The following is a 16,738-nucleotide window of genomic DNA, read 5'->3' on the forward strand; positions in this document are numbered from 1 at the left end:
ATTTATAATAATGATATTGTAATAAAGTGTGTTTCTAGTGTTATTTATTTTAGTTATGCATGTTAAAATGATTCGTGTTTTTTTTTTCGCGTCGTAATTCATATAGAAAGTCTCGATCCGTCACCTGTAGCCACCTGCCACAGGTAACGGTAACCCAACCTGATCCATGCAACCACTGTGTCGCACAGTCTGGTGGACGTTTTGTGCTTCCCATTAACATAGGTTTCAGATCTGAACTTATAGCTTTTTATTCTGGTGCTTTCAGGTCGTTGGGAGTCAGTAATTTCTCTCCTATCAGACTTGAGTGTTTGGAACAATATAGTTTTGACAGCAGAGATGGGGATACCTAGATCTAATTCAACTTCATCTTTGTTACACGCTAATTTGGCTGCAATGTCTGTCTCATTATGATGGGTTATATTTATGTGTGATGGTATCCATACAAATGAGAATAGAAACCCTTTACTCTGTGTAGCTATTAGGTCATTTATAATTGCTAGTATGAGGTTCTTGCTGTCGATCTTCCGGGAGAAGTTTTCAATTGCTTGAAGAGCAGACTTTAAATATCAAAATATTATTCCTCCTCCAATGTTCTTAGTTCTGTTTGTGTGGAGGTCAGCCCGTTGTTTAACCTGACACTGATAGTCTATGTGCAAATATTATTTCTCGCGTCCTAATCACAGATCAAGCAACAGTAAGGTTCGCTTGATGTTTAAAACGATCTCTTAAGATCAAATTTTGCATGAAATTGGAATCTTAATTGTTTTCTCACGATAGAATGCAATCCTATCACTAGTCACACAGTTTGATGAAAATTTTATTTTGCATGGTAAGAAAAGGAATATTTTTTTGGCCATAATTGGAAACCATAGTAGGGAGAAATATTAAGATGTACAAATATATTAAAGATCCAATTACAATTATTTAAAATTGAGCTGATGTTCGTACCAGGTTGTAATTATGTGGAATTTTAACATATTTGGGATTCCATCATGTTGAGATATATATTAGCCTGCATCTGCATTTTAATAAAGTTTCTTTTGACGCGATTTTAACTGGATCCACTGTCACTAATGAGTTCAGTTGTCTAAAATTATTTCATTCATTTCTATCGTAATTGCTATTTGTGATGAGTCCTCTTTCATTTGCTGAGTCCTCTTCCCGCTGGTGAGTAATATTCCCTCTCATGAGTAACCTTTCCTCTGTTGAGTCTCCTTCCCTCTGGTGAGCCTCTTTACTAATTGTTCCCAAACACCCCCAAGGGCACAAAGCACTGTTATTGAGAATTAAGATGAGTTCAATCTCGAGGCCTACATGAATGGACAGCTCAAGCCGTCTACCAAACAGTGTGATCACAGTAATTAATTGCCCTAATGAGTCTAGGATATCGTTATCTGTTGCAGATAATTGCACGGCCGGGTCCACTTGTTGAAGCCATGGTCGACGATAAATTGCAAGGCGTCAGTTGTAAATTCGTACTCGGACAGAGTTCGACGATAATTTCAGCCATCATCAAAACATTGCAACCGGTTTTCAGGCTATGATCATTCCATCCAGCGGCCGACCCCCCAAAAAAACTCCATTCGTCGATTTTAACACGATTTTAATTAAAAATTGGGAATTTTCTCAAATATAAATAAATAGTATTATATATTAGCATATTGTGCATATTTAGGCATAGATTAGGTTAGGTGTTCAGTTTCTATTTATAGAGTTACGATTCGAGTATAGGTCGTCAGTGAAGCAAGGCTCGAGAAATATTCGAACGTCATCAGTTGTGAGTCGTATGTAAATCGCCTTTCATTTATAAACCAGGGAGTATGACAGCTGGTCTAACGAGCATTTGGCCTATGTTGATGAGGACGGGCTATCACAGAGACGAGCTGTGACGATGCAGCCCGTCCTCCTAAGGTTTTCCACCGTCAAGAAAACAGTCAAGTGTCCTCTCCTGACCAACCAGAAGACCCAAAACAGAAAACGGGACAGTATGTCACATTCGCGAACCGCTTCTATTGTCTTGTACGACAAATTTTGCCTTTATGTAACGCATACGAGCGAAAAGCGACGTTCTTTGTTGGAAGACATTCGGGCTGCGGACATCGCGTTAACATTTGTGAGGGCATCATTAAGCTTGACAGCCGGATGGACGAACATTGCCAAAGGGCGGGTTGCGCAATGTTTCTCCCACCTACGAAAATTACATATATATGCCAACAGGACCAAAAACACCTGATCTACACTTAACTGTGTACAAAATTCCAATTTATATTAATCATAAGATAATTGTATTAATTAATAATAATGATCTTATAATAATTAAGATCACCACAATATCTTACTGACCAACCAGCAAGTATACTTTAGTCCTGAATAAATGTTTGATTTAATACATTAAACTTTACCAAATATATTCTAGTATTTGAACTTTACCCAATATATCCTCCTATTTGAACTTTAGCAAATATATATCCTCCTATTTGAACTATTTGAACTTTACGAAATATATCCTACTCAGCTTGAGAATTCCACAGTTGAACTTTGTGTTAAGGTTGTACCGTGTCATGTGGATGTCAGCGCGCCAGTTCTGCGAGTACTAAGCTGCTTTAGAAACGATGAATTTATAATCAAGCTTGATCGACATTTAGGTCACCGAATATTTGGGTGTGCGCGATAGTTTGCTTGTGAGTGTGCGCGGACGTATGTTAATGTGCAGGTGCGTGTGTTTGTGTTAGTGTGCGTGTGTGCATCAGTGTGCAGGTGTGTGTGCATCAGTGTGCAGGTGTGTGTGTGTGTGTGTGTGTCTTAAACCATGTTTAATTTTGCTACAATACCTATGTTTGCTCGATTTAATTTGTACATCTCTCTCTCTCTCTCTCTCTCTCTCTCTCTCTCTCTCTCTCTCTCTCTCTCTCTCTCTCTCTCTCTCTCTCTCTCTCATATGAGAGAGAGATATCACTTATATATATGAGCGATATCGTACCGAATTCCGTAACAAACTTGAGTTTTCCTCAAGTAGAGTATTAATTTTATTTTGGAAAATTTTCTCCTATGGAATGATAACGTTTTTCGTAGCAATATATATATGATTGGGATTTTCTGAGTCGAGTTAAAATTAACCTACAAATCTCACCAAAACTAACCTAGCGTAACACTTGAAAATAACTCAAATCAATCCACCTATTAGGCAAATTGGGCCTTGCTTACTATGCCAATTAGTGCGGTTCTGGTTATTAGGTACGACATATCTATATCTATAAGAGCGAATATCTTTGTGCGAGGTTGAGGCCCAGACACTTTCATGGGGGTTTTAATACTGTTTTGTCAAATTATATATTATTATTTGTATGTCGTCTTTAAGAACTCGCGAAAATCTTCAGTAGTAGCAGGTATTGTTAATTCAGATATTAGCGATAGATCTTAGCCATTTCCAAGTGAAGTGATCGGTGTAGTGTCTGCTGAAGAATATTAATGTTTAACGAGGTAGTATATGAGCGATTTGATGGACTAGGCTCTTGCGAGGCAGGATCAAGTATAACATTTAGGGTTTACGACTCATGCTCGGTGATGATATGAAAAATGGGTTTACTGAGAATTATATAAACTATATATATATAAATGTAGTATTTTCCCTTGTTAATTGATGTAAATATGACCTTTATATTGTATATTATTTAATAAAGAAACAATAAAGATGGACTAGTCATGGAGCCACTACTGGGGTAAACTGTAATCAAAATACTGAAGATGCCTCTGGGCTTGAATGAACGTCAAATTATAAATCTTCATTTTTACAGCATTTGGTTTATCATTCTATCTTTATTTATATATTATTAGCATATTTGTTTCTCATATAAATTAATTCAAAACTTCTATAAATTCTTAAATTTATCTATACTGGGTGTCAACCCCTTGCCTATTCGTTCCTGTTCACTCAGCAATAATTAGGTACCTGGTTAACCGATTGTCGCGTCGTGTTCCAGGTAAAATTATAGTGGGTAAGGCTTACCATGAGCTATATGAAGGGAAAGCTCTCAACTTGCTAACAGGAGTGAGCAGTCGTCTGCTCCTGTACCCTCCAGTGAAAAATCAAAAATAGTTAAAGTAGTGATAACAGAGATTTATATATAATGTATTGTGCTTAAGATGATTGCAGACTGTCAGCCCTCCACCGAGATTGCTTCAGAGACATATGCCTCTTATTGGGCTAGAAATCTTGTAGGCCTATGTACTCATGCTTTGTATATAAATATTTTTAGGTTATCTATTGTTATAATATGCCATTGATGTTGATGTACATGCGTGATCGTTTTCTCATCCCTGCCTCCCACATGACCAAGCTCCCTGAAGCACAACTTCCTATGGCATGTTAGTTGCGCTCTTACAAAAATTCTCTCCCACACCTGTGCACAATAATTCAGTATAATATTTGTAGTGGAAATGGTCACTCCCTGGATTCTGTGGGCCTCCACAGCTGCCTATAAACAGTTCCTTTGATTCCATAGTGCATGCGGACTATTCGTAAAAACTGACCCTGTCCAAGTAGGCCAGATGAAACTATTTATTTTAGTTAGCATGGTAAACAAATGACCATGTCTTTGGTACAACATAAGGTAAGAAATAACATTGTTTCCGAAATATATAAATTCGTTATTCATTCGGTAACTGTAGCTTTACATGGAGCCTTAAGAGTGTAGCGAACAAAGTATATATAATACTTAATACAATTTGCTATAATATCTAGATCTTTTACAATATATTTTGTACATAATAGTTGAGAATAAAAAGGATGAAGTTTGCGAGAATAATAACGTCAAGCTCAGTGGCATTTTGATGCATAATTCAGTAACTTTGAGCCAATTAGAATCAAGAGGTAGTATAAGAGCGCAGAACGACGAACAAAACTCCTGCTTCAGCCAAAGTTCACGATTTTCTTCGGGGCAAAAGCTTAATTAACTAGAAATGACTGCTTAATATAAGTTTAAATAAAATCCGCCAAAGTTCGAACACCGTATTAGCGAGGATGGGGGCTGGTGGGGGGGGGGAGAGGAGGCCGGCTGGGGGGAAGAGGCCGGCTTGGGGGGGAAGAGGCCGGCTTTGAGGGGGGGGGGGAGAAGAGGCCGGCTTGGGGGGGGGAGAAGAGGCCGGCTTGGGGGGGTGGGGAGGAAGAAGAGACCGGCTTGGGGCTGGCTCCCCGAGGCCTCGAAGCCCTCGCTGACAACTCACCAAGACAGGTGGACTTTGACATTTGCATAATTCAATTTTCGCACAGAGTGGGAACCCAAATTCAGCGACTCTTCCTGAGGAAATTATGTTCCTGACAACTGCCCTCTCGGGCTCTGAAGATGACGGCAAGGTGCAGCTGCTACTGTGCTGTCCCTGAACCGTGGGACAGGTGCTCTGCTGTCCCTGAACCACGTGACGGGTGCTCTACTGTCCCTGAACCACGTGACATGTGCTCTACTGTCCCTGAACCACGTGACATGTGCTCTACTGTCCCTGAACCACGTGACGGGTGCTCTACTGTCCCTGAACCACGTGACATGTGCTCTACTGTCCCTGAACCACGTGACATGTGCTCTACTGTCCCTGAACCACGTGACGGGTGCTCTACTGTCCCTGAACCACGTGACAGGTGCTCTACTGTCCCTGAACCACGTGACGGGTGCTCTACTGTCCCTGAACCACGTGACAGGTGCTCTGCCGTCCCTGAACCACGTGCCAGGTGCTCTACTGTCTGTGAATCACGTGACAGGTGCTCTCCTGTCCGTAAGCCACGTGACAGGAGCTCTACTGTCCGTGAACCTTACGACAGGTGCCGTACTACCCTCAAGTATATGACAAGTACTATACCAAACGCCATGATCCGAAAACCAGGTGGTTCAAGGCGCCTGCACCAGAATGTTGGTGAGCCCCTGGATCTCCGCGACTGATGGTTACAGAGGTCCAACACTGACCAGATAAGCATAGGCTTATCTGGGCTGAGACTCGGTATATACACGCAGTGCTTGCAAGCAGGAAAGGGATAAGCTCACCTCACACCTCTCTCACCATTTAGAGGCGAGCTCCGGATGTTGGAAATGAACCAAACACTGTTCGAGAAAACTTCAAATGCAGTCATTTGTGAGTTACGTGTAAAGCGCTTTTCATTGATTAACGGTGGCGGTTATTGGTTTAACCCCGAATGTGGCCTAAGATGTGTAGGTTCAGGCAGCCGTGGCATTCAGCTTGTTGAGAGGGGAGAAGCTTGTGACCACTCTGTGTATCTTGTAGATACATGAAGTGATGGGCAAGCTTTTGAGACACCTACCATCAAAAGCACCCAGTGCGCTTATGATGGTATGTGTTTTGGGGTAGCCAGCGAAGTCACCAATGCCAAATTAGCAGCAGGGCTGCCCAAGTGATGCCACAAACATAGGAACTTGTTCGGGGTTCTGGATTCACCAGGGCAGAGGACCTGAATTGTAACAATCTGTATAAATTACGCAGAAAACTTTCTGAATCTGACTGAGGATATCAGGGCGCGAGGGGCATAAAGAAAGGGGCGAGGCTTTTCACAAATGCAGATAATTGTGTACATCACAGACTATTCCAGTTTACCGACCTCCCCCCGCAAATGATGAGACCAAATTTGTTTTTGCCAACAGAACCTGAACACCTAACCTAACACACGCCAAAAGGTGCATAATATGCTAGTATATAATTCATTCATTTATATTTGAAAAAATTCTTAATTTAAATGAACAGGATGTTAATTAACATTGATGAATGCGACTTTGGGATCGGCTGCTGGATGACATGAACATAGTGTGAGGACTGGCTGGTGTGAAGTGTTCTATTAGCAGGGGCTCGTGTCTGTGTGTTCTGTGCTTCTCCCCGCAGCGATCACTACCTTGTCTATGCCTTCTGTGTCTCTCCCTGCAGCAATAACTATACCCTGCCTCAGACGAGCAGAACTTCAACATCGACGTAACCGGCAACATCAACACTTAAGGTGTGGATGTGGACTGGTTTATGCTGTCTGGGGAAGAGTTCTGTCCCCAGGACTCTGGTCCCCTATACCGGGGAAGCCGTCGGTACGTGTTTGCCCCGGGGAAGAGAAAAATGTCTATCTGGAATGGGTTCTTCGAGAGGTATACAGTGGAGCGAGAAAACGCAAGAAAACGCGGAAATCAAATTGCTTTATGGAATACAAGCAAGAATACCCCTCAAACACTGTAGCTTAGCTCACTGTTCCACCTAGCACCCCCTCAAACACTGTAGCTTAGCTCACTGTTCCACCTAGCACCCCCTCAAACACTGTAGCCTAGCTCACTCTTCCACCTAGCACCCCCCTCAAACACTGTAGCCTAGCTCACTGTTCCACCTAGCATCCCTCATACACTGTAGCCTAGCTTACTGTTCCACCTAGCATCCCTCATACACTGTAGCCTAGCTCACTGTTCCACCTAGCACCCCCTCAAACACTAGCCTAGCTCAATGTTCCACCTAACACCCCCTCAAGCACTGTAGCCTAGCTCACTGTTCCACCTAACACTCTTCAAACACTGTAGCCTAGCTCACTATTCCACTTAACACCCCCTTAAACACAGTAGCCTAGCTCACTGTTCCACCTAACACCCTTCAAACACTGTAGCCTAGCTCACTGTTCCACCTAACACCCCCTCAAACACTGTAGCCTAGCTCACTGTTCCACCTAGCACCCCCTCAAACACAGTAGCCTAGCTCACTGTTCCACCTAACACCCTTCAAACACTGTAGCCTAGCTCACTGTTCCACCTAGCACCCCCTCAAAGACAGTAGCCTAGCTCACTGTTCCACCTAACACCCCTCAAACACTGTAGCCTAGCTCACTGTTCCACCTAGCACCTCTCAGACTTAAATGATCCCAATTTTTCTATCGGCTCGTGGCGTTGTGATTTCCTGCATTGTGTGTGTGTTTCCAAGTGTATGCGCTGTATCCTGTTTCCTTGCAATGCCTTGATTTTCTAGAATATGTGTAATTCAGTTTATGCCTGTGTATTTTGCGTGTTCCAGGCGTTATCAGGTGTTATTAACGGTATTCCAGGCGTTATCAGACATCAATAGTATTGTCGTTATCAATAGTATTTCAAGCGTTATTAAACGTTATCAACTGTATTCCAGGCATTGCCAGACGCTATCATCCGTGTCCTAAGTGTTATTAGACGTTTTCAACGGTGTTCTAGGCGTTATCAGATGGTATCAACTGTGTTCCCAGGCGTTACCGTACGTTATCAACGTAATTCCAGACGTTATCATCAGTATTCCAGGCATTATCAGACTTTATCAACGAATTCCTTGCGTCATTAGACGTTATGAACGGTGTTACAGGCGTTATCAAATATTGTCAACAGCATTCCAAGCATCAGACGTTTTCAACGGTGTTCTGTGCGTTTTCAGACCTTATCAACGGTATTCTAGGCTGTATTAGACGTTATCAATGATATTCACGCGATATTAAACGTTATCAAAGATATTTAGGTGATAAGTCAGATGATCTCTTTCAAGCGTTGAAGAGCTTCACAAATAACGAGCCGAGAAATTTGGCCAAAAAATCAGACAATAAGGTGAAGGAAGGAGCGGGGAGAGGGATCTAATGCCCTCAGGAGACAATTTGGAGTTGACTGTAGCGTGGGGAAATATTCAGCTCGGGCGCCCAGAAACGGATTATTGGATACACTTTTTTTTTAAGTTTTCCCTACAATCTTTGGCATTTTTATTTTTCATTATTTCCGCTTCACTTGCAGTGTTTACCTCTGATACGGGCGGGTAGCTGTGGGTGTTGACACGGGTACCTGTGCCACCACGACTGCCTGATTCACCTGTGTACCAACGAATCGCATTTTGACGTCAAAGTCCCCAACGTACATAATATATATTGTAATAGAAATCATAGCCGCTCACGAACACCCACGTTTTCTATGCGTGCGTCCATCCGTTAGGTTAGAGCCAGGCTATATAACCCGTCTTCTTGAATAGTTCGTCGCATTTTGGCGTATAAATCTCTTTAGACCAACAACTGATATCCTAAAAATAACAGCGGCTAGCAAAATTGACGTGATGTCCCGTTTTCTATTGGTGGGACCTCTGTTAGGTTAGGGTCGGACTATTTAGTTCCACATTTTACTGATGTTGTGAACGCTTGAGAGGGGGAGGGGGGACCTGCAGCAGTTGTGTAGGGCTAAGTAACTTCTCCGTGAGACTGATAGACCAAAAGCTCGTCTCCAAGCAGAAAACTTTCATTCCTGCATATACTTGTTTACATAAATACGTAAGCTTATAAACTGAGCGGCAAATACATATTGGCACATTTGCTTAATGCATATTAAAGAACTATGTTGTCGTGGCCAATTGACTGTCGTTAATGTTTAACTAGTGAGGATATAAATACGCGCAGTCAGCTCTTTTTTGGTGTTTAACGCGCCAGTCGCAACAGAATTACTGGCTGCTACACACAGAAATCACAATGGTGTGATGCATCAAATGAACAAATCCACAGGGGTGCCGCTGACGAGGATTCGAACCTGCGTCCGAGAGCATCATCTTATACCATGTCGTAGCTCAGTCGACGTAGCTCAGTCCCCGACCGTCCAAGTGTTTGGGGACCATTCCTCCCACCCGTCCTATCCCAAATCCTTATCCTGATCCCCTTCCCAGTGCTATATAGTCGTAATGGCTTGGCGCTTTCCCCCTTGATAACTCAGTCGATTAATGGCAGCGTCTGGGATGCTTTCGGACGCAGGTTCGAATCCTCGGCACGACCCTTGTGGATTTGTTCATTTACTGGCTGCTGTTTCGTTGCTCTCATTTCCCTATCCGGCACTTCATGATTAAAAAGTTCATATTATAGTATTGTTTAGTACTGTATGAGTGCGTGTATGTGATTACTATCCGCCTGAGACACGTTGCAATAAAATGTTTGCGACTCGTTGGCGAAAGTAAGAAGTGAATGGAAGGAGTTTCTAATTGAGGAAAGTATACAATTATGTGTTGTGTCCATTTGCCACACTCATAGATAAGCGCCTTCAGTTTACACTGAAACGCTTGCTCGATTTAAAGGAATTAAAAATGTAAATTTCACATTTCAATTTCGCTAGGTTTGGTAGGATTAGGCTATGCTCAAAAAGTTCGGCAAGATCCGGTTAGGTTAGGATAGGTGAGGTGAGTTTAAATTACAATAAACAGTTAATAATGAAAGTATCTTTCCTGTTTCCGCAGACACAACTCCCTCAGGATGTAGAAAATTGTGTAGGTTAGTTGTTTTGGGCTTGACGTCCATTCTCTCGCCCCATAAAATTCTGAGTGACAGTTGGAAGCTGCTGAAGTAATTTGCATATATATACATATGAATACCTAAATACGTTTCATACATGAATGCAATTATAGCCTGGATATAAGCATATATACACTGCATAGGTATTGGAATATTTGCGTTGCAGCTCGTATATAATTTCGATAACACATTGGCATATAATATTGAAATATACTCATTGTATGGCTTATTGGTATATATAGAGTGCATATCACATTGGTACATAGGTATAGTTGGTATATATTAGCATACAGTTATTTGAATACATGATGATTTGGATACAAGTGGCTAGTTCTTTGCAGTATTTCGCGTTTGTGTGAAATACTTCTGTCTCTCTCTCTCTCTCTCTCTCTCTCTCTCTCTCTCTCTCTCTCTCTCTCTCTCTCTCTCTCTCTCTCTCTCTCTCTCTCTCTCTCTCTCTCTCTCTCTTCTCTCTCGCTCCCTCTGGTAATAAGTATAAAGAACCAGTGGACCATCCTTTACTGCAGAATGACATCATTGACAATTTTTTTTTGTAATAAATGAGAAACTAATCAACATAAATTGATAAAATTTTGCAATCTGGGTGACTTTGATGTTGGAATTTGTGTTCTAGCTGATGATAGTGTATTGTGTGTGTCCAGTTACATGTATTGTATCTTGGAAATTGTATTGTGTATGTTGGAACATGAACTGTATGTCCTGGAACATGTATAATGTATTCTGGAACATGTATGGTATATCCAGATTCATGAATTAAAAACCCATGGCCGTGCTCATAACCCAGCAATTCCAGTGCCAATCAACCCTCCTGGCTCCCTGGTACTCCCCACCCACTTTGCAGTTGACCAAAGTTTGATGAGAGAATAAGTTATGCTAAGTTACAAGTAAATTGTAAATACTCTTGTCTTTTGATTTAATGATAAAACAGTTATTTAAATTCTAGTTTTAATTATAAGTAAACCTAATACATGATGTTACATGGAGTTTACCCTTACTCTACAGTTAATACAGTACAGATAATGTAGTAAAATACAGTAACGAAGTGAGAGGGGGGAACCCAAGTATCTATGAGCCTTGCTTTGTTCATAACCATTCCATACAACCTCACCCACCACATACAACCTCCTCATCCACCACATACAACCTCATCATCCACCACATACAACCTCATCATCCACCACATACAACCTCCCTCATCCACCACATACAACCTCCTCATCCACCACATACAACCTCCTCATCCACCACATACAACCTCCTCATCCACCACATACAACCTCATCATCCACCACATACAACCTCATCATCCACCACATACAACCTCCTCATCCACCACATACAACCTCATCATCCACCACATACAACCTCCTCATCCACCACATACAACCTCCTCATCCACCACATACAACCTCCTCATCCACCACATACAACCTCCTCATCCACCACATACAACCTCATCATCCACCACATACAACCTCATCATCCACCACATACAACCTCCTCATCCACCACATACAACCTCATCATCCACCACATACAACCTCCTCATCCACCACATACAACCTCCTCATCCACCACGGTTGTCTTCCCACACACAATGATTGACTTAGCTCGGCGCATAAAATAATTACGTACGTCAATTGAATTAGTTAATTCATTGTAATTTGTCGAGAAATATTTAGTTTATGCCAATTTCATTATTAGATTTAAAGTGAGACGTCATCAGGTGTGTCATGTTTCAGGCGTGGCATGTATCAGGCGTGGCATGTATCAGGTGTGTGGCATGTATCAGGCGTGGCATGTATCAGGTGTGGCATGTATCAGGCGTGGCATGTATCAGGCGTGGCATTTATTAGGTGTGTCATGTTTCAGGCGTGTCATGTATCAGGCGTGGCATGTATCAGGCATGGCATGTATCAGGCGTGGCATGTATCAGGTGTGGCATGTATCAGGTGTGGCATGTATCAGGCGTGGCATGTATCAGGTGTGGCATGTATCAGGTGTGGCATGTATCAGGCGTGGCATGTATCAGGTGTGGCATGTATCAGGTGTGGCATGTATCAGGCGTGGCATGTATCAGGTGTGTGTCATGTATCAGGCGTGGCATGTATCAGGTGTGTCATGTTTCAGGCGTGGCATGTATCAGGCGTGGCATGTATCAGGTGTGTCATGTTTCAGGCGTGGCATGTATCAGGCGTGGCATGTATCAGGCGTGGCATGTATCAGGTGTGTGTCATGTATCAGGCGTGGCATGTATCAGGTGTGGCATGTATCAGGTGTGGCATGTATCAGGCGTGGCATGTATCAGGTGTGGCATGTATCAGGTGTGGCATGTATCAGGCGTGGCATGTATCAGGTGTGGCATGTATCAGGTGTGGCATGTATCAGGCGTGGCATGTATCAGGTGTGGCATGTATCAGGTGTGGCATGTATCAGGTGTGGCAAGTATCAGGCGTGGCATGTATCAGGTGTGTCATGTATCAGGCGTGGCATGTATCAGGTGTGGCATGTATCAGGCGTGGCATGTATCAGGTGTGGCATGTATCAGGCGTGGCATGTATCAGGCGTGGCATGTATCAGGTGTGGCATGTATCAGGCGTGGCATGTATCAGGCGTGGCATGTATCAGGTGTGGCATGTATCAGGCTTGGCACATGTATCAGGCGTGGCATGTATCAGGTGTGGCATGTATCAGGCGTGGCATGTATCAGACGTGACATGTATCAGGCGTGGCATGTATCAGGTGTGGCATGTATCAGGCGTGGCATGTATCAGGCGTGTCATGTATCAGGCGTGTCATGTATCAGGCGTGTCATGTATCAGGTGTGTCATGTATCAGGTGTGTCATGTATCAGGCGTGGCATGTATCAGGCGTGGCATGTATCAGGTGTGTCATGTATCAGGCGTGGCATGTATCAGGTGTGTCATATTTCAGGTGTGACACGCGTGTGATATGCGGGAAGAGGTAATGGGCGAAATGTTTGATCACTGCATTGTTTATTAGTTTACTGTCTGTCTGTCTGTCTCTCTCTCTCTCTCTCTCTCTCTCTCTCTCTCTCTCTCTCTCTCTCTCTCTCTCTCTCTCTCTCTCTCTCTCTCTCTCTCTCCGTTTCCCCTCTTGATTCTCTCCCACAATGTGTATCCGACCCGGCAGCCTTGGGGTGAACACTGGCTCATAATAGCACACTGAGCTGTTTGTTTTAGAGATGACAATGGCGCCTTGGTTTAATTAAGCCAACGACCATGCTGCCACTGAAATACCTGCTCACAAAGCACCAGCATTTGATGTCAGGATTCAAGCTGGACTCCAACTAGGTTGCTCTGAGTCTGGTACTCGCTAGTACATCAGTACGTGACACTAGGGTTCCGGATGGAGGGGGCTTTGGTGGAGCGTTTGTTCCTATAGACCTATGCACTCATTGGTCTTGAATTCCTCTGGGCTAACTCACTGGACTGAACTCTTCTGGACAAATTCTCTCGCTGGACTGAACTCCTCTGGACCAATTCTCTCGCTGGACTGAACTCCTCTGGACCAATTCTCTCGCTGGACTGAACTCCTCTGGACCAATTCTCTCGCTGGATTGAACTCCTCTGGACCAATTCTCTCGCTGGACTGAACTCCTCTGGACCAATTTTTTCGCTGGACTCAACTCCTTTGTGCCTTACTTGACCAAACTCCACGAGGTCGGGCTCCTCACTAAACCGAATTCCTCGCTGCAGCGAACATCGTTACCCACAAAAAGCATCTGTGCCTGGCATCGATGGTTGCAGGTGGGCACTCGGAGTCAAGAGACAATCTAATCACCAGCATTCGGTGAGCGTGTACAGAAAGGCACAACAGGACCAGAGTATATACGTCCACCTTATTACTTAGTGTTGGCATTTTTAACGGAGCGAACAGAAGAGAGCAAAAACAGGGGGTCTCCTATGGACTTTGTTAATTAGTACCTTGGTCGTAATTTATAGCGGCAGTAATCAGCTTTCCCAGCATATAATTTTTGTGTTTGTTTACAGATCTTGTTACTATTTTGCCTGTTGTTATTTTTCTGGAACATTTTGAGTTGAATGATGGAATGTGATGTGGCTGGGGAGTCTTTCTTGTTTCTCTGAGTAGCGCTAAGTGTTCACTTTGTGTAGTTCATTGTTCACTCGGAGGGGTTCAGCGTGACTCAGTGTTCACTCTGTGTAACTCTGTGCTCATGAAGAAACAAAGACCAACAATTTCCTACCAATAAAGACTGTGCAGTAAAAGTGCTGAGCATTAACGAATACATTAATTAATAGTTACAAATATGTTTTATTGTTTGAATTTTTTTCTGAAGCACAATACGCTTATGTGTTTACTACACTACAGACCTGCTTGTTATTGTTTCACTGCGGAGAGCTCTTGCTTATGTAGTCATTGTTAATGTATATATTTACAGTATAGTTTTCATATCAGTGAATGCATATCCTGCTAATGAGAGGTTATGGCAATACTTTGAATTAATACATCCATATATAAACCCAATTAAAGTTATCTGTAAAAGATAATGTCTGTCTGTCTAACTGTCTAAGGTTAGAGGGCAAACCTTTAGGGGCTATATTTCTTAAGTTCCTCTAGCATACAAGGTAACAGCTCACCTGCCAGTGCTCCAGTGAACCCTAGTCTTCTAGTCTTAGTTAAAAATTAGAGATGAGAGTGAAACAATTACGTATATATATGTATTATATATATATATATATATATATATATATATATATATATATATATATATATATATATATATATATATATATATATATATATATATATATATAACGTGGTCATCAACGATCCTCATTCAGTTACTGGCGTCCAATCAGGTCATTTGTATAAAAAAATATATGTACATATGTTGATGTTTTTGGCTAATTCAGCTTTTGTCCATTACACTGATTATAATATACCAAAATATACAAATTCCAGCCCAAAATTTGAAGTTAAATGGACTATTTGAAAATATTACCATCTATATAAAAGAGAATGTATGTCTGTGTATATGTTTGTATAGTGGGGTCTCCGTGGACATTGATAGACGGTTCGGGGTCGAGCTCCATGTCCCCATTCTGCATATGGTAAAGTATCATCAAATCCCAGCCCAAGTGGTTAGGTTGGACTGTAGAGCGACGGTCTCGTTTCATGCAGGTCGGCGTTCAGTCCCCGACCGTCCAAGTGGTTGGGCACTATTCCTTCCCTCCGTCCCATCCGTCTTATTCCAAATCCTTATTCTGATCCCTTCCAAGCGCTATATAGTCGAAATGGCTAGGCGCTTTCTCCTCATAGTTCCCTCCCCTTCCCTTCCAGAAGCCAAAACTAATTGCAAGTTCATTAGCATAATAAATGACAGAGTAATGAGTAGAAACTGTGTGGAGAATTTGGAAGATAATGGTTGGGATGGCTGCAGGTGTCAAGGTGGGATGGTAGCAGCTGATGGAACAGATGGGGAAGACAGCAGCTGGTGGAAAAGGTGGTGAAGAATACATATAAGAGCTCAGAAAACCAACTTGATATAGTCTTCAAATTGTAAAAGTTTAGATTCGGAAAAAAAAAATAAAAAACAGGTTCAGAAAATAGGTAGCAGCCTCAAAGCACCAAATTCACATTAAAGTTTCAAAGGAAGACTAGGAAAAAGAATATACAATTATTCGCGGGTGGTCGGTTGAGAGAAGAAGTGGTCTCGCGCTCGTCAATATGTCTCTTGCAAATGTTGTTATGTAATTATTCTTACGTTTAATAACACAATTCAAAAATACACAAAAGTTTAAATAATAATACATTTATATTTTCAGATGCAAACTCATTGTTGCATTTATATACCTTTAACAATGGAGAAACTTACTACAATACCGTAGTGTTTAAATGAAGATGAAGGAAAGACGCAATACATCTAGCTCTAACTGTATTAAAACCAAAATGTTCGGATGTAGTCTTGGCAAGTCCCTGGAGGAGCATAATCATTACGACTGCTAATGATGGAGGCCCCGTGAGGCGCTCTGCCAGACATATCAACGCAAGCCTCTACAATCTTATTCAGAACATTGCCTACAGCACCTTGAGAAAGAATGAAGGTTGCATTCGAAAATTTGGTTTTAATACACTTCAACTTTTATTGGGTCTTTCCTTCACCGTTAACAATATTATATATCTGTGTAATTCATTATCACTCGATTGTGTAATACACGTCTGAATTAATTACTTAATTAGTAACACCGAGTGCCTTGCATAAATGTTGATTGCTTAATGCCTCTATGATAACATTATTTACAATACAAGTTACATATATACATATTTATTTATATATAATTTGTATATGAGTTTGATTTCCTTTGATGCTTCAGTCAGTTTCTATACAATTATTGTCCATATATATATATATATATATATATATATATATATATATATATA

General features: G+C 41.9%; 1 protein-coding gene across 1 annotated transcript; it reads left to right on the forward strand.

Moving 5' to 3' along the window:
• Positions 1-5,342: 5,342 nt before the first annotated feature.
• LOC138372529 (uncharacterized) lies at positions 5,343-5,930 on the forward strand. Its single transcript, XM_069337999.1, has one exon. It carries the CDS (start codon positions 5,343-5,345, stop codon positions 5,928-5,930), a length of 588 nt encoding a protein of 195 aa, XP_069194100.1.
• The last annotated feature ends 10,808 nt before the right edge of the window (positions 5,931-16,738 follow it).

The sequence above is a fragment of the Procambarus clarkii genome, chromosome 39, assembly GCF_040958095.1.
Source record: "Procambarus clarkii isolate CNS0578487 chromosome 39, FALCON_Pclarkii_2.0, whole genome shotgun sequence".
Classification (NCBI taxonomy): domain Eukaryota; kingdom Metazoa; phylum Arthropoda; class Malacostraca; order Decapoda; family Cambaridae; genus Procambarus; species Procambarus clarkii.